The sequence below is a fragment of the Coregonus lavaretus genome (genome assembly GCF_964263955.1).
Source record: "Coregonus lavaretus genome assembly, chromosome: 23".
NCBI classification, from domain to species: Eukaryota; Metazoa; Chordata; class Actinopteri; order Salmoniformes; family Salmonidae; genus Coregonus; species Coregonus lavaretus.
Window position 1 is genome coordinate 45636058 of NC_140010.1, and position 20049 is coordinate 45656106.

At 42.5% G+C, this 20049-nt stretch overlaps 1 protein-coding gene across 2 annotated transcripts in view; it reads left to right on the top strand.

Annotated features, from left to right (window-relative positions):
* efr3a (EFR3 homolog A) overlaps positions 1–20049 on the top strand; it is a 289375-nt gene that overhangs the window by 105891 nt on the left and 163435 nt on the right. For both annotated transcript variants that reach the window (XM_084139708.1, XM_084139709.1), the window contains exon 5: positions 8018–8168. In XM_084139708.1, the coding sequence (XP_083995834.1) occupies positions 8018–8168 (151 nt within the window). The remainder of the gene's footprint in view (positions 1–8017; positions 8169–20049) is intronic.

The following is a 20049-nucleotide window of genomic DNA, read 5'->3' on the forward strand; positions in this document are numbered from 1 at the left end:
TTTCTTTGCATTATTCGAGGTCTGACAACACTGACTATTTTTATTTGGAATTTGGGAGAAATGTCAGTAGTTTATAGAATAAAACAAAAATGTTGTTTTTACCTTAAACACATATCTATAAATGGTAAAACCAGAGAAACTGATACTTTTGCAGTGGTCTCTTAATTTTTTCCACAGCTGTATATACAGTTGAAGTCGGAAGTTTACATACACTTAAGTTGGTGTCATTAAAACTCGTTTTTCAACCACTCCACAAATTTCTTGTTAACAAACTATAGTTTTGGCAAGTCGGTTAGGACATCTGTTTTGTGCATGACACAAGTAATTTTTCCAACTATTGTTAAAAGACAGATTAGTTCACTTATAATTCACTGTATCACAATTCCAGTGGGTCAGAAGTTTACATACACTAAGTTGACTGTGCCTTTAAACAGCTTGGAAAATTCCAGAAAATGTCATGGGTTTAGAAGCTTCTGATAGGCTAATTGACATCATTTGAGTCAATTGGAGGTGTACCTGTGGATGTATTTCAAGGCCTACCTTCAAACTCAGTGCCTCTGCTTGACATCATGGGAAAATCAAAAGAAATCAGCCAAGACCCCAGAAAAAAATATGTAGACCTCCACAAGTCTGGTTCATCCTTGGGAGCAATTTCCAAATGCCTGAAGGTACCACGTTCATCTGTACAAACAATAGTACGCACCATGGGACCACGCATTCGTCATACCGTGGTTCTCTGTAGCTCAATTGGTAGAGCATGGCGCTTTTAACGTAATGTAAAAATGTATGCACGGATGACTAAGTCGCTTTGGATAAAAGCGTCTGCTAAATGGCATATTATTATTATACCGCTCAGGAAGGAGATGCGTTCTGTCTCCTAGAGATGAACGTACTTTGGTGCGAAAAGTGCAAATCAATCCCAGAACAACAGCCAAGGACCTTGTGAAGATGCTGGAGGAGACGGGTACAAAAGTATCTATATCCACAGTAAAACAAGTCCTATATCAACATAACCTAAAAGGCAGCTCAGCAAGGAAAAAGTCACTGCTCCAAAACCGCCATAAAAAAGCCAGACTACGGTTTGCAACTGCACATGGGGACAAAGATTGTACTTTTTGGAGAAATGTCCTCTGGTCTGATGAAACAAAAATAGAACTGTTTGTCCATAATGACCATTGTTATGTTTGTAGGAAAAAGGGGGTGCTTGCAAGCTGAAGAACACCATCCCAACCGTGAAGCAAGGGGGTGGCAGCATCATGCGGTGGGGGTGCTTTGCTGCACAAGGGACTGGTGCACTTCATAAAATAGATGGCATCATGAGGAAGGAAAATTATGTGGATATATTGAAGCAACATCTCAAGACATCAGTCAGGAAGTTAAAGCTTGGTCGAAACGTTTGACCCATGTGAAACAATTTAAAGGCAATGCTACCAAATACTAATTGAGTGTATGTAAACGTATGACCCACTGGGAATGTGATGAAATAAATAAATGCTGAAATCATTCTCTCTACTATTATTCTGACATTTCACATTCTTAAAATAAAGTGGTGATCCTAACTGACCTAAGAAAGGGAATTTTTACTAGGATTAAATGTCAGGAATTGTGAAAAACTGAGTTTAAATGTATTTGGGTAAGGTGTATGTAAACTTCCGACTTCAACGTATGTATGTGTGTGTGTGGTGTATGTACCAGTCAAAAGTTTGTACACACCTACTCATTCAAGGGTTTTTCTTTATTTTTACTATTTTATTTATTGTAGAATAATAGTGAATAAATAACACATGGAATCATGTAGTAACCAAAAAAGTGTTAAACAAATCAAAATATATTTTATATTTGAGATTCTTCAAATAGCCATCCTTTGCATTGATGACAGCTTTGCACACTCTTGGCATTCTCTCAACCAGCGTCATGAGGTAGTCACCTGGAATGCATTTAAATTAGCATGTGTGCCGCCTTAAAAATTAAAAGTTAACTTGTGGAATTTATTTCCTACATAAGGGATGCAGATGGCATTTGCTGTATGATCGATGAGACATTTCTTACTGAAAATGGACGGCCCCTAACTAGACATTTACATTTACGTCATTTAGCAGACGCTCTTATCCAGAGCGACTTACAAATAGGTGCATTCACCCTATAGCCAGTGTGATAACCACTTTACAATATTTATTTATTTTTTTATTTTTTTGGGGGGGTAGAAGGATTACTTTATCCTATCCCAGGTATTCCTTAAAGAGGTGGGGTTTCAAATGTCTCCGGAAGGTGGTGAGTGACTCCGCTGTCCTGGCGTCGTGAGGGAGCTTGTTCCACCATTGGGGTGCCAGAGCAGCGAACAGTTTTGACTGGGCTGAGCGGGAACTATGCTTCCGCAGAGGAAGGGGAGCCAGCAGGCCAGAGGTGGATGAACACAATGCCCTCGTTTGGGTGTAGGGACTGATCAGAGCCTGAAGGTACCGAGGTGCCGATCCCCTCACAGCTCCATAGGCAAGCACCATGGTCTTGTAACAGATGCGAGCTTCAACTGGAAGCCAGTGGAGTGTGCGGAGGAGCGGGGTGACGTGAGAGAACTTGGGAAGGTTGAACTCCAGACGGGCTGCGGCATTCTGGATGAGTTGTAGGGGTTTAATGGCACAGGCAGGGAGCCCAGCCAACAGCGAGTTGCAGTAATCCAGACGGGAGATGACAAGTGCCTGGATTAGGACCTGTGCCGCTTCCTGTGTAAGGCAGGGTCGTACTCTCCGAATGTTGTAGAGCATGAACCTGCAGGATCGGGTCACCGCCTTGATGTTAGCGGAGAACGACATGGTGTTGTCCAGGGTCATGCCAAGGCTCTTCGCACTCTGGGAGGAGGACACAACGGAGTTGTCAACCGTGATAGCGAGATCATGGAACGGGCAGTCCTTCCCCGGGAGGAAGAGCAGCTCCGTCTTGCCAAGGTTCAGCTTGAGGTGGTGATCCGTCATCCATACTGATATGTCTGCCAGACATGCAGAGATGCGATTCGCCACCTGGTTATCAGAAGGGGGAAAGGAGAAGATTAGTTGTGTATCGTCAGCGTAGCAATGATAGGAGAGGCCATGTGAGGATATGACAGAGCCAAGTGACTTGGTGTATAGGGAGAATAGGAGAGGGCCTAGAACTGAGCCCTGGGGGACACCAGTGGTGAGAGCACGTGGTGCGGAGTCAGCTTCTCGCCACGCCACTTGGTAGGAGCGACCGGTCAGGTAGGACGCGAATGTGGCAGGGAGGAGAATGTGGCAAAGAGCTTCCTAGGGTTAGAGGCAGATGCTTGGAATTTAGAGTGGTAGAAAGTGGCCTTAGCAGCAGAAACAGATGAAGAAAATGTAGAGAGGAGGGAGTGAAAAGATGCCAGGTCGGCAGGGAGTTTAGTTTTCTTCCATTTCCGCTCCGCTGCCCGGAGCTCTGTTCTGTGAGCTCGCAATGAGTCATCAAGCCACGGAGCTGGAGGGGAGGACCGAGCCGGCCGGGAGAATAGGGGACACAGAGAGTCAAAGGATGCAGAAAGGGAGGAGAGGAGGGTTGAGGAGGCAGAATCAGGAGATTGGAGGGAGAAGGATTGAGCAGAGGGAAGAGATGATAGGATGGAAGAGGAGAGAGTAGTGGGAGAGAGAGAGCGTCTGTGGGCGTACCAAAAACAGGCCGACGGCCACGGGTCGAGCGCCAAGGTTCGTTCTTCCGGGAAGTCACAAAATAAAGTTTCCAGGACACTCGGTTTCCGAGAGTTAATACATATATTTTTTTTATTTTTTCTGCTTTACCGGACAATTCCACAGGGTGTCGACCCACTGTATATGGCAAATGGACATTTCATCACCAAATGGACATGGCCGTTTCTCGTAAACGGAACAGACTTCAAAGACGAAACTCTGTGAGCAGAGGGGTGGCCAGATGTACATTTAGCCTGGAAACAAGATGGCGTCGAGGCCACGCTCTGAGTTAATGCACATTTTCTAGGATTAAAGGTTGAAAACGGTATTACAGCACTAATTTGACCACTGCACGTCAAAGTACATAAACTTACGGTGTAAGGAAAAATAGAACCAGCCATTTATCAATCGTAGTTTACGAGAAATCGTACAACGTCATCTTCGTGATGCTAAAAAAATGTTTTTTGTAGAAAAAAGTTAAAGATCCAGTTGAGCCGTGTTAAGGCGAATCCGTTAAGGCAGGTTTCTCCCATGGAGACATGCTCTAGCCTGACAAGTGCTCACACTGCCCATCAGTCCTCCGAGAGAAACTCACACACATAGCCAAGATGGAGTGACACAATGTGTGGCTTACAGACACAAGGAGCCTGCAATAGATACCGGCATTCGTACCATCAAAGAACCGTCAGACCTAGAGCTCTGAAACTTTTGGCCGATAGCTCATTCAGGGACCCCGTAGCAACCCCTGAAAAAAGTACATTTTCAGAACGAATAAAGGTCGCTGCTCGGGCTCCGAATGACCTATCAAGCCAAGATTCGAGTTCGCCGCAGCTAGGCCTACACATTATGTCAGAACTGGACCCGCAGCTCGAATGTAACTACGTGTTTTAAGTTTTTTTTATTTTTATGGTTTTAACAGAAGGCGCTATGAATTTTTGGCAGACTGGGAATGTGATGAAAGAAATAAAAGCTGAAATAAAATATTCTCTTAACTATTATTCTGACATTTCACATTCTTAAAATAAAGTGGTGATCCTAATTAACCTAGGATTAAATGTCAGGAATTGTGAAAAACTGAGTTTAAATGTATTTGGCTAAGGTGTATGTAAACTTCCGACTTCAACTGTACATATGCCATTTGGACATTTCATTTCCCATTTGGACATGGTTCTGTGACTTTTGGGTCCGGAACCCGACTTCCTATGATTATCAACTCAGCAAAAAAAGAAACATCCTCTTACTGTCAACTGCGTTTATTTTCCGCAAACTTAACATGTGTTAATATTTGTATGAACATAACACGATTCAACAACTGAGCCATAAACTGAACAAGTTCCACAAACATGTGACTAACAGGGGGGGGTCAAAATCAAAAGTAACAGTCAGTATCTGGGAGGGGGGGGGGGGGGTCAAAATCAAAAGTAACAGTCAGTATCTGGTGTGGCCAACAGCTGCATTAAGTACTGCAGTGCATCTCCTCCTCATGGACTGCACCAGATTTGCCAGTTCTTGCTGTGAGATGTTACCCCACTCTTCCACCAAGGCACCTGCAAGTTCCCAGACATTTCTAGGGGGAATGGCCCTAGCTCTCACCCTCCGATCCAACAGGTCCCAGACGTGCTCAATGGGATTGAGATCCAGACTCTCCGCTGGCCATGGCAGAACACTGACATTCCTGTATTGCATGAAATCATGCACAGAACGAGCAGTATGGCTGGTGGCATTATCATGCTGGAGGGTTATGTCAGGATGAGCCTGCAGGAAGGGTACCATATGAGGGAGGAGGATGTCTTCCTGTAACGCTCAGCGTTGAGATTGCCTGCAATGACAACAAGCTCAGTCCGATGATGCTGTGACACACCGCCCCAGACCATGATGGACCCTCCACCTCCAAATCGATCCCGCTCCAGAGTACAGTCCTCGGTGTAACGCTTATTCCGTCGACGATAAACGCGAATCCGACCATCACCCCTGGTGAGACAAAACCGTGACGCGTCAGTGAAGAGCACTTTTTGCCAGTCCTGTCTGGTCCAGCGATGGTGGGTTTGTGCCCATAGGCGACATTGTTGCCGGTAATGTCTGGTGAGGACCTGCCTTACAACAAGCCCTCAGTCTAGCCTCACTCAGCCTATTGCGGACAGTCCGAGAACTGATGGAGGGATTGTGCGTTCCAGGCAGTTGTTGTTGCCATCCTGTACCTGTCCCACAGGTGTGGTGTTCGGATGTACCGATCCTGTGCAGGTGTTGTTACATGTGGTCTGCCACTGCGAGGACGATCAACTGTCCGTTCTGTCTCCCTGTAGCGCTGTCTTATTCGTCTCACAGTATGGACATTGCAATTTATTTCCCTGGCCACATCTGCGGTCATCATGCCCCCTTGCAGCATGCCTAAGGCACGTTCACGCAGATGAGCAGGGACCCTGAGCATCTTTCTTTTGGTGTTTTTCAGAGTCAGTAGAAAGGCCTCTTTAGTGTCCTAAGTTTTCATAACTGTGACCTTAATTGCCTACCGTCTGTAACCTGTTAGTGTCTTAACGACCGTTCCACAGGTTCATGTTCATTAATTGTTTATGGTTCATTGAACAAGAATGAGAAACAGTGTTTAAACCCTTTACAATGAAGATCTGTGAAGTTATTTGGATTTTTACTAATTATCTTTGAAAGACAGGGTCCTGAAAAGGGGACGTTTCTTTTTTAAAATTAGTTTAAATGGAAAATTGACACTTTGCCCATTTGGAGTATAAATGTGACAAGTTGACATTTTGACCATTTGCAGTATAATATGCCTGATATTGACATAACATAGGCCGTATGGACAAACTCACATAAAATAAAACAAATCTATATCCATACGTTTCTTTAGTAATGTATAATTGAGACAAAATCTAATAATTTCCAAAAAACAATTGATAACACACTTTTGACAAAGTTTTTATATAATTGTTAATTTCACCCTTGAGATTTGACTTTGGTGTCCATTTGCAATATACTGTCCGACTGTGGTGCGCGCTAGCCCCCCTTAGGATTTTTGAATTATTACACTGGCATTTGCAATATGCCGTTTGCAATATGTTATGCACCATTTTGCGTCCATTTGAGTGGTATTTGCAATTGTGTAGATGTTACTTCCAATGGAAATAAGTTGCCATTAATTTTTTGGGGGGGGGGGGTGTACAGAAGATAGCCCTATTTGGTAGAAGACCAAGTCCATATTACTCCTTGTTCACCCATGACTGCATGGCCAGGCACGACTCCAACACCATCATTAAGGTTGCCGACGACACAACAGTGGTAGGCCGGATCACCGACAACGATGAGACAGCCTATAGTTAGGATGTAAGAGACCTGGCCAAGTGGTGCCAGGAAAAAACCTCTCCCTCAACGTAATCAAGACAAAGGAGATGATTGTGGACTACAGGAAAAGAAAGAAGACTGAGCATGCCCCCATTCTCATCGACGGGGCTGTAGTGGAACAGGTTGAGAGCTTCAAGTTCCTTGGTGTCCACATCACCAACAAACTATCATGGTCCAAACACACCAAGACAGTCGTGAAGAGGGCACGACAAAGCCTATTCCCCCTCAAGAGACTGAAAAGATTTGTCATGGGTCCTCAGATTCTCAAAAAGTTCTACAGCTGCACCATCGAGAGCATCCTGACTGGTTGGATCACCGCCTGGTATGGCAACTGCTCGGCCTCCGACCGCAAGGCACTACAGAGGGTAGTGCGTACGGCCCAGTACATCACTGGGGCCAAGCTTCCTGCCACCCAGGACCTCTATACCAGGCGGTATCAGAGGAAGGCCCTAAAAATTATCAAAGACTCCAGCCATCCTAGTCATAGACTGTTCTCTCTGCTACAGCTCGGGAAGCAATACCGGAGCGCCAAGTCTAGGTCCAAAAGGCTTCTTAACAGCTTCAACCCCCAAGCCATAAGACTCGTGAACAGCTAATCATGGCTACCCGGACTATTTGCATTGCCTGTTGTATTCGGCGCATGTGGCAAATAACATTTGATTTGATTTGATTGGTCCCATAAACCGATGTGTTGGGCCAGAGAGAGTACACGTGGGTAATGCGGCGTTTAGATAATTCAACATTGGCTTTGATACTCTGATTGGTTAGAGATTATCCAATCGCTGATTACTTAATTTTGTACAACAACTCTCATTTTGACGATACCACAGACGACTTCAACGATGGCAGTCTCTGACTGAATTATGTAGCAAACATAGAGCAGTGGAAGAATTCAGTTTGAGGCAACCAGAATGGTTACTCTGCTACCTGAAACATTTTATATTTTATAAATGTACTGAACATAATGAATATTCTGTTGACCCATGCAGGTATGTGGTCATCGCAATGGAGGCTCTGGACCAGCTCCTGATGGCCTGTCACTCCCAGAGCATCAAGCCCTTTGTGGAGAGCTTCCTCCATATGGTGGCCAAGCTTCTGGAGTCCCGGGAGCCAGACCTGCAGGTCCTGGGGACCAACTCGGTAAGTAACACCCCATGGTCCTCTGTGGCTCAGCTGCTAGACCATGGCACTTGCCACGTAAGGATCGTGGGTTTAATTCCTGCTGGGACCACCCATACAGAAATGTATGCACATGACTGTAACTCGATTATAGAAATACAGTGCCTTCAAAAAGTATTTACACCTCTTGACCTTTTCCACATTTAGTTGTTACAAAAGTGGGATTAAAATGGATTTACTGGAGGGTGATACTCAGTGATGTGTTGTTTTGGATTTGCCCCAAACAAAATGCTTTGTTTTCAGGACATAACGTTAATTTCTTTGGCACATTTTTTGCAGTTTTACTTTAGTGCCTTGTTGCAAACAGGATGTATGTTTTGGAAAATGTTTTATTCTGTACAGGCTTCCTTTTCACTCTGTCATTTAGTATTGTGAAGTAACTACAATGTTGTTGATCCATCCTCAGTTTTCTCCTATCACAGCCATTAAACTCCAACTGTTTTAATGTCACCTGAGCATTTTCCTTCCTCTCCGGCAACTGAGTTAGGAAGGACACTTGTCTTTGTAGTGACTGGGTGTATTGATACACCATCCAAAGTGTAATTAATAACTTCAACATGCTCAAACGGATATTCAATGAATGCTTTTTTACATTTTTACCCATCTACCAATAGGTGCCCTTCTTTGCAAGGCATAGGAAAACCTCCCTGGTCTTTGTGGTTGTATCTGTTGTAAATTCACTGCTTGACTGAGGGACCTTACAGATAATTGTATGTGTGGGGTGCATAACAAAATGAGGTAGTCAGTTTTGGGAATCATGTTAAACACTTTTTTGCATACTGAGTCCATTCAATTCATGTGACTTGTTAAGCAGATTTTTACTCCTGAACTTATTTAGGCTTGCCATATCAAAGGGGTTTAATACTTATTGACTCAAGACATTTCAGCTTTTCATTTTTAATTAATTTGTAAAAACTCCTAAAAACATAATTCCACTTTGACATTTTTGGGTATTGGGTATAGGCCAGTGACACAATTTCCAAAATGTGGAAAAAATCAAGGGGTGTGAATACTTTCCGGAATGCAAAATAAACTGCCATATGGATTGAAATTGAATTATTTGTCATTTCATTCAAATAAAATAAAATCTAGCATTCAAAGTAAGTATGTAGGACCAGGGTTGAAAGACTATGTTCGAACGAAATGTTCAACCAGGCAAAGGATAGATGGATGGATGGATGGATGGATGGAATGATTGATTGGGTTGATTGATTGATAGGATATCCTGAACATGTGAAAGTTGGTTTGGTGTCTATCTTGTATGCATATATAGTTATAGTTTATAAAGATTTTAAAGAATTTTAAGTTCTTTAAAACTTTAGTACATCACTGGGGCTGACCTCCCTGCCATCCAGGACCTCTATATCAGGCGGTGTGAAAGGAAGTCCGGGAAAGTAATTAAAGACTCCAGCCACCCAAGCCATAGACTGTTCTCTCTGCTTCTGTGCAGCAAGTGATACCAGTGCAACAAGTCTGACAACAACCGGTTCCTGAACAGCCAAGCCATAAGACTGCTACATAGCTAACAGAATGGCTACATGGATTATCTGAATTGACCCGTGTATTTTATGTTTGTACTGTCTCTCTGCACACTCACAGGACTATCTATACACTCACACATACTGAGTATACAAAACATTAAGAACACCTGCTCTTTCTATGACATACTGACAAGGTGAATCCAGATGAAAGCTATGATCCCTTATTGATGTCACTTGTTAAATCCACTTCAGTCAGTGTAGATCAGGGGTTCCCAAACTTCTTTGGCCCATGACCCCATTTTGATATCTCAAAATGATCACGAAGCCAACCATGTGAAAAAATATATGTAATTAACAGCCAATGTTTACTTTTTTATTTGGGGCTATGGCAGTCAATTGAAAAACATTGTAACAGTATTTCTGATTGTCTTCTAAACTCACCATCACATATTTTTAATGTGGGGCTATGTCAATTGCAAATTGGTCTGACATAATGTCTCTTATCTCACCACCACTAATGAGGTGGGTTTCCTTGATGCATGTTGCGTCGGAGCTTCTCAAAGTCAGGGAGTTCGGTCAACAGTGCGCACCTCATCTCTGCTGTCACATCCAACCTCGATCGAAATTTGGTTTTAGACGAGAGCACTGAATCTAGCTTCACACAGATATGAGTTGGTGAAGGGTACCATGTATTTTATGGTGCTTTCAAGACAACTGGGAACTCTGAAACACACAAGGGCAAATCATGACGTCAGTGATCTTCAGGTCGGAAAGTCGGAGCTCTACATTTACATTTTACATTTTACTCATATAGCAGACGCTCTTATCCAAAGCGACTTACAGTTAGTGAGTGCAGACATTTTCATACTAGAAAGAAGCCCGAGTTCCCGAGTTGGAAATCAGTTGGATGACCGTTCAAAACTATTTCTCCCAGTCGGAGCTCGTTTTTTTCCAAGTTCCCAGTTGTCGGAGATTTCCGAGTTACCAGTTTTCTGTTTTGAACGCGGCATTAATGCTCAGAGGGAGACTGCAGGGTATTTCCTTTGAGTCAGGAACCATACCTCCTCCGTAGTGACCTGTGAATGCGTTGTCTGCAGCATTCGGTCATATGACAGTTCGATCAGCTGTTCGATTTCAACTTAGCCAGGATCACAGTCAAATGGATTGGGAAGTAGGTCCCAAAGTGCTCTTCCAAACATTGGAGGTGAGCAGTCATCACACGTGTGGGACACTTACTAATGCTGTTTTCTGTTTGAAACATGGGAAGGGGGCATGGTTCGCTTTTGAAAGGCATTCCAATAAGAATTTCCTCTGAAGCCACTAATTTGGTTACTCATATGTAGAAGGTTTATATATTTCCACTGCATGCTTGCGTTCAGTTCATTCAGTTTCCCAAATATGGCTGTTACATAGGCAAGGAGAAACATTATTATTTATTTATTTTTATTTGTTTTATAATGACAACAGTTCGTCTCTCAATGCGAGAAATCTTTCCAACACTCCCCTTCGATGACCACCAAGCCTTGGTGTGAAATAGAACATTCTCATGCTCTGATCCCGTATCTCCACATAGTTTTGTGAACAGGTTTGCGCGCAGTGGATGTGGTTTGATGTTGTTTACAATTGAAGTTACCTGCTGTAGTATATCTCTGAGTGCTGTGGTCAGCTCTTTTGCTGCCAGATGCTCTCGGTGTATCATACAATGCGTCCATAAGGCAGAGGGAGATTAATTCATAACTAGAGTGCAGAGGCCTGCCCACCATCCTGCCATAGATGGAGCCCCATCTGTGCCAAAGCACACAATTCGATCCCATGGAATCTGTTTTTTCGTCAAAATAGCCACGCAGCACACTAAACATCCTCTGTGCCATTTTATGCTCGGGAATCTTGAGACCAAACAATATGTCCTCGTGAATAGCATCCCCCGACACGTATAGCAAACAAAAGTCAATGCATGGGCATCGCAGCCCTCAAAGCTAATGTCCATTTGGAGAGCATAAGCTGTGGAGTTCTTGAGTCATTCAGTCAGTTTCCTCTTGATTGCTACAAATAGTATAAATTATTTGTTTAACATTGTTATCTGACAAAGTTATTGATGTGAGTTTCTGTGCCTCAGCCTCCCCACACATTGTTTTCACCATATCGATTGGGGTCGGTAATATCAAAGTCTCTGCAATAGTGTGTGGTTTCATAGTGTAGTGAGCCTAGCCATTCACTGTGGGAATGATTCAAGTGCAACGGTCAAGTGCGGCCTTTTCCCATGAGCTAAGGGTGATCTCTCTGGTAGAATTTTATATTTTAAATTAGAGGAATGTTAATTTAGATTTTCAAGGTTAACCACATTACAATGCTTTTTAGATGCAAAGACTGTATACTGTATATACTGAAAAATATATATAAATGCAACCCAAAAAAAATTGTAATCCATTTTAGAACAAGGCTGTAACGTAACAAAATGTGGAAAAAGTCAAGGGGTCTGAATACTTTCCAAATGCACTGTGTATGTATATAAATACATAAAAATGTATCCAGGATTTTGGAGATCCTCCCAAAACCCTATTTCCTTATCACCAACTCAATATTAAGGTGTTCCTAATGTTTGGTATACTCAGCGTATATCCTGATGCCTAGTCACCTGACCCCTATACACACAGTGCCTTCAGAAAGTATTGACACCCCTTGACTTTTTCCACATTTTGTTGTTACAGCCTGAAATTAAAATGGATAACATTTATTTTTCTGGTCACTGGCCTACACACAATACCCCATAATGTCAAAGTGGAATTATGTGTTTAGAAATGTTGACAAATTAATATAAAAACAAAGCTGCAATTTCTTGTCAATAAGTATTCAACCCCTATAACAAGTCACATATGTTGCATGGACTCGGTATGCAATAATAGCGTTTAACATGATTTTTGAATGACTACCTCATCTCTGTACCCCACACATACAATTATCTGTAAGGTCCCTCAGTCGAGCATTGAATTTCAAACGGATTCAACCACAAAGACCAGGGAGGTTTTCCAATGCCTCGCAAAGAAGGGCACCTATTGGTAGATTTGAAAAAGCAGACATTGTATCAATACACCCAGTCACTACAAAAAACAAGCGTCCTTCCTAATTCAGTTGCCGAAGAGGGAGGAAACCGTTCAGGGATTTCACCATGAGGTGACTTTAAAACAGTTACAGAGTTTAATGGTTGTGATAGGAAAAAACTGAGGATGGATCAACAACATTGTAGTTACTCCACAATACTAACCAAATTGACAGAGTGAAAAGACGGAAGCCTGTACAGAATACAAATATTCCAAAACATGCATCCTGTTTGCAACAAAGCACTAAAGTAATACTACAAAAAATGTGGCAAAGAAATTCACTTTTTGTCCTGAATACAAAGTGTTATGTTTGGGGCAAATCCAATACAACACATTACTGATTACCATTCTCTGTATTTTCAAGCATAGTGGTGGTTGCATCATGTTATGGGTATGCTTGTAATCATTAAGGACTGGGGAATTGTTCAGGATAAAAAATACATGGATTGGAGCTAAGCACAGGCAAAGTCCTATGGCAATCTATGGCAAGCCTTGAAAATGGTTGTCTAGCAACCAATTTGACAGAGCTTGAAGAATTTGGAAAACAATAATGGGCAAATATTGTACAATCCAGGTGTGCAAAGCTCTTAGAGACTCTTAAAGACTCCACTATAATCGCTGCCAAAGGTGATTCTAACATTGGTGTGAATACTTCTGTAAAGATGTATTTCATTTTCAATACAATTGCAATTATTAATATAATTTTTAATTAACTTTATCATTATGGGAGTATTGTGTGTAGATTGGTGAGGAAAAAAATATTTTTTGAATTGAGTCTGTAACACAAAAAAAAAATGGAATAAGTCTACGGGTATGAATACTTTCAGAAGGAACTGTATATCATTCCTGTAAGTTGTGGCATGTTGACCAATCCCTGTACTTTTAAAATGGCTGTGTGAAGGCTTGGCACATTGCACAAGCCCTGTGCTTTTAAAATGGTTGTGTTCCTATGGGAATTTGCACATGTTTAGAGCGCCACCATTTAGGTAAAATATTAGACTTTTTTTTTATTTATTTTTTTATCCTTTTGGAACAGTTATTGGTAACATATTTTACTTCAAACCTAGACCCCACCCCCTCCCAGAATAAAAAATTACTTTTCAGGGGTTTTTGGCCTCCTGTAGGTATCTCAGGCTCTGTAGTAGTCACATTGACACCTTTATCAGAATCACACAGTTCTTATTATGTGTTTTTTTAGAAAATGCCACCAGAGGGTGTCAGAGCTTAAGAGGTTTTTAATACCATTTATACTTTTTGAATTATAACTAAATGGCGACCACGATATTACTGTGGTCCTCATTCAAACCCATGTTAATTTATGCCAATAAAAAATTGTTCTAATTCAAAAAGTATAAATACTATAAAAAAATGTAATGGAATCAATCTAAGTTGGGTCAGTCTGAATGTCTCAACATTGAAGTGGTTGTCCCACTGGCTATCATAAGTTGAATGCACCAATTTGTAAGTCGCTCTGGATAAGAGTGTCTGCTAAATGATGTAAATGTAAATGTTTGGAGTTGATAGCTTATACGGTGAAAGAGATGGGTCTATATCTTTTTTTTTTGTTGCCATTTGAAGTTCTTTTGGAGGTCATTTAACTATTGTTGTACTACAAAAAGTGTACTGGCCAGTTTATTAGGTACACACATCTAGTACTGAGTCAGAACCCCCTGTATGCATGAAGGGATGCACCTGGTCAGCAACAATGTTCATATACACTGGGGCGTTCAAACATTGCTCAATTGGTATCAAGGGACCTAACGTGTGCCAGGAAAACATTCCCCACACCATAACACCACCACCACCGTCCTTTACCATTGAACACAGGCAGGACGGGGCCATAGACTCATGATGCTTACGCCAAATCCTGACACTGCCATCGTCAGACCAGGCAATGTTTTTCCACTCCTCAACTGTCCAGTGTTGGTGATCACATGCCCACTGGAGCCGTTTCTTCTATGGACCTCGATTTGTGCACGGGGGCTGAAACATGCTGAAACAGGAAAGGGCCTTCCCCAAACTGTTGCCACAAAGTTGGAAGCACAGAATCGTCTAGAATGTCATTGTATGCTGTAGAGTTAAGATTTCCCTTCATTGGAACTAAGGGGCTTAGCCCAAACCATGAAAAACAGCCCCACACCATTCTTCCTCCTCCACCAAACTTTACAGTTGGCACTATGTATTCGTGCAGGTAGCGTTCTCCCGCCAAACCCAGATTTGTCCGTCGGACTGCTAGATGGTGAAGCGTGATTCATCACTCCAGAGAACGCGTTTTCACTGCTCCAGAGTCCAATGGCGGCGAGTTTTACACCACTCCAACCGACGCTTGGCATTGCGCATGATTATCTTAGACTCATGTGCAGCTGCTTGGCCATGGAAACCCAGTTCTTGTGTTGACGTTGCTTCCAGAGGCAGTTTGGAACTCTGTAGTGAGTGTTGCAACCGAGGACAGACAATTTGAACACGCTACGCGCTTCAGCGCTCGGTGGTTCGGTTCTTTGAGCTTGTGTGGCCTACCACTTCGCGGCTGATCCGTTGTTGCTCCTAGACGTTTCTACAATAACAGCACTTAGAGTTGACCGGGGCAGCTCTAGCAGGTCAAACATTTGACGAACTGACATGTTGTAAAGGTGGCATCCTATGACAGTGCCACGTTGAAAGTCACTGAGCTCTTCAGTAAAGCCATTCTACTGCCAATGTTTGTCTATGGAGATTGCATGGCTGTGTGCTCGATTTTATACACCTGTCGGCAACGGGTGTGGCTGAAATAGCCGTGTCCACTAATTTGAAGGGGTGTCCACATACTTTTGTAAATATAGTGTATATTAATGATGATATGAGACACTTTGTTGGATGTGAGCTCTCCACCTTTTCATTATATGCACACAGAAACATAAATATACACACACACACACACACCTGTGCATGGGCTGCATCATGTTGCCAGGCTTTTACCTAACTCTGTGATGGGGAGTGATTAACTGTAGTACTGCCTGCCATAATTATACTGAACTGATGAGCTGAAATAAGAGTGTAGACACTTGCCAGCTGGTTTGTGCATGCTCTGAGAACGTGCCCTGGTATTCAGTCTGGCCTGGCGGCCTTGCGAGTGTTAAACTGTTAAAAAAATTTACTCACATCAGCCGCAGAGAGCGAGATCTCAGTCATCTGGAACAACAGGGGTTTTCAGGCAGGACTCTGTGTTTTCCTCAAAGCGAGCATTGAAGGCATTTAGCTCACTTGGGAGTTCTGCATACTTTTTTATAGGATTCCACCTTCCTCCCAATATGTCCTTTTGCATGTTTGATGTCTCGTCGGTGGTCATAGCGGGCTTTCTTGTATGTGTCCATATCCATGTCCCTTTCCTTGTAAGCGGTAGCTCTAGCCTTTAGCCCAGGATATTGCCTGTAATCCATGGTTTTTGGTTTGGATATGTTTGTATAGTCACTGTGGGGACAACGTCATCTATGCACTTATTGATGAAGCCCGTGACTGTTGTGGTAAACTCCTCAATGCTTGATGAATCCCGGAGCAAACCGAAGTCTGCTTCAGCAGACCATTTCCGTATTGAGCACTGGTTCTTCCTGTTTGAGTTTTTTTTCCGTGTGTGTGTGTGTGTGTGTGTGTGTGTGTTTAGAAAAAGTGTGCAGATGGAGCAAGTGACAAAATCAATTGATGCTGAACGAGATGTCTTACCGTAGTAGGCTTGGCTGGCTGTGTCTTGTGAGTTGGGTCATAAATGTTTTGCTGGATAGGCAAGCAACTCTTGTCCTCAGAACTGAATAATTATTGAATTATTTGAATTATCATCCTCCTCTCTTTCTTTTATTCTCTAGTTTGTCCTTCTAAATAAAAAATAAAGATGTGAATTAGAAATACTCCTTGAGAATAGACTCAGTTCTGTCTTTTTGAAAGGAGACACTTTAGGACATGAACCACCAGTCTAGAGCTTTTTATCTCAGTATCAAGTCATCACCATATTGTCCTCCCAGGAGTCCTCAGAATTACAGCTCTTAAAAAAAAAAACGAGGGCTGAAATGAGGGAGTGTGTCACAGAAAGAGGGAAGAAGATGAGACTTGAGAGGGAAGCGTGAAGAAGAGAAATAGCTGGAAGCCGAAATCCTTTTTCTGCAAGGTCACTCTGTTCCCAAGCAAGGACAACTCAAAACGGTGGTCTCTTGCGTTTACCATCCACAAACTGACACAAAATACTGTTTTTAAGAATCTCACATCACATTTATTTATGTTTTACATGGATGCACTGCATACAGTTTTACAAACAATTGTTTGCTCAAATTCCGCCACACTAGAGACAATGTGTGTTTGTCCAATTTTACATTTATTTGATCATTTTTGGTCAGGGTTGCAAAAAAATTGTTTTCACTAATCAGCGTGGACCGAAGGTTGTGGTTATGTTTTACTCATAAACATTCTAAAGGTGACTGAAGTCGCTGTGTTTTTGTTCCTGGCACTGCCGCCTATTCATTTGAACCTGGAAACAGAGTCTGTAGTTTAGATGTGAAAGCCAATTAATTACTTATGTGTGGTATAGAGGCTGACTGAGGCGAGGGAGGAAAAGAGAGGAAAGAGGGTGTGCGTGGTAGGCTAGAGACTGCCTTTATGTCAGAGCCATGTTAATTGAATGTTCCCATATGGCACAGGCTAAAAAGCCAAACTGGTCTCTTTTTTTAATTTGGTTTTGTACTTCTCATGGTTTCCCCCCCCATTTTAGCCGGTTAGAAGATTAGCTAAGCATCCATGTTTGTTTTGTTCGCTCGCACTTGGTTTTGTGACCAAATTATAGCACCTATCACCAGCTTTAAATGAAAATCCTAGGGGAAGTAGGCATATCCTAAACAGAAAATCTGACAGATTATAGCATAAAACTGCTTATGTTTCTTTCATCTTTACACCTTTTAATACATATAGGTCTATTCCTCTCAGAGATGACAAAATGTGAAAGTTGTATGTGCATGTAGGTGTTTGCATTGTATGGTAGAATACATACATATGTGTGATGTATCCGAATGTTTGGTGTATGTTCTGTATATTTGTATTAAGTTATTTAACGACTTAGCACACTGTTAATGAATGCAATGTGTGAACTCACTACAATTTTCCAAAAAGTTAAAGTTGAAAAGCATCTATATCCTCCCTGTTTGTTTGGATAGAAGAGGCACAGTCGACTTGGTACGCAGACAGACACATGTAGTCATTGAGTCAGAGTCACAGGGGAGCTTCTACATGCTATATTTATAAGCACAGGGCAAAGTCTGTCATCCGCACTGCATGTCTTATGGATACTACAAAGTTATGATGTGTGGACCCGGGGTACCGGTGTTTGCCTTCGTTCACACTTTCCTCCCGTCTTTGGCTGTTTAGACTACTACTGATAGCCCTACTTCTATTTTCAGTGTCTACTTTAACTTCCTGGCCCAAGTTTCCAAACTGAGTAATGGAGACTTGGTTTCAAAACTGAGGGATAGAGACTTGGTTTCCAAACTGAGGAATGGAGACTTGGTTTCCAAACTGAGGAATGGAGACTTGGTTTCCAAACTGAGAAATGGAGACTTGGTTCCCAAACTGAGGAATGGAGACTTGGGTCCCACTTTATTTGAAGTGCATCTTACAAAGGCTTCATAAAGCCTTCATATAGTCTTCATCAGCGCTACATAAATGCTTTACAAATCATCTATAACCGTATAGACCCTGGCGCCGACGACGAAGATGGCGGCCTCGCGACTAGCTTTGAGGAAACTTTGCAGTATTTTTTTTTTTTATGTATTATTTTTTACATTATTAGCTCAAAGTGTTTTGTATCATTACATACAGCCGGGGAAAACTATTGGATATCAGAGTGGCGGTAACTCACCAGCATTACGACCAGGAATACGACTGTCTCGAAGCAGATCCTTTGTTTGCTCTCCCCAGGGCACCTGAACTGATTCCAGCGGCTGACCCAAAATATCGACGGCGGAGGAGAGGCACTCGGAGCGGCCTGCTGGTTCGACTTAGGAGGCACGCACACCACCCACCGCTTCCAAGTATACTACTCGCTAATGTTCATTCTCTGGTTAACAAGGTCGACGAACTCCGGGCAAGGATTTCTTTCCAGAGAGACATCAAGGCCTGTAACATACTTTGTTTCACGGAAACATGGCTCTCTTGGGATATTCTGTCGAAATCGGTACAGCCAGATGGGTTCTCAGTTCATCGCGTGATTAAGACATTTAAGCATGTTAACCCCCGCAAGGATGCCGGCCCAGACGGCATCCCTAGCCGCGTCCTCAGAGCATGCGCAGACAAACTGGCTGGTGTGTTTATGGACATATTCCATCTGTCCCTTTCCCAGTCTGCTGTTCCCACATGCTTCAAGATGGCCACCATTGTTCCTGTACCCAAGAAAGCAAAGGTAGCTGAACTAAATGACTATCGCGAGGTCAGTACAGGTGCATCAAAGCTGGGACCGAGAGAATGAAAAACAGCTTCGATCTCAAGGCCGTCAGACTGTTAAATAGCCATCACTAGCACATTAGAGGCTGCTGCTGCCTATTGAAATCACTGGCCACTTTAAGGAATGGAACACTAGTCACTTTAATTATGTTTACATACAGTTGAAGTCGGAAGTTTACATACACCTTAGCCAAATACATTTAAACTCAGTTTTTCACAATTCCGGACATTTAATCCTAGTAAAAATTCCCTGTCTTAGGTCAGTTAGGATCACCACTTTCTTTTAAGAATGTGAAATTTCAGAATAATAGTAGAGTCATTTATTTCAGCTTTTATTTATTTCATCACATTCCCACTAGGTCAGAAGTTTACATACTCTCAATTAGTATTTGGTAGCATTGCCTTTAAATTGTTTAACTTGGGTCAAACATTTTGTGGTCAGGTTTGTAGGTCTCCTTGCTCGCACACAGTTTTTCAGTTCTGCCCACACATTTTCTATAGGATTGAGGTCAGGGCTTTGTGATGGCCACAAAGTCAATACCTTGACTTGTTGTCCTTAAGCCATTTTGCCACAACTTTGGAAGTATGCTTGGGGTCATTGTCCATTTGGAAGACCGATTTGCGACCAAGCTTTAAGTTCCTGACTGATGTCTTGAGATGTTGCTTCAATATATCCACATACTTTTCCTTCCTCATGATGCCATCTATTTTGTGAAGTGCACCAGTCCCTCCTGCAGCAAAGCACCCCCACAGCATGATGCTGCCCCCCCTGTGCTTCACGGTTGGGATGGTGTTCTTCGGCTTGCAAGC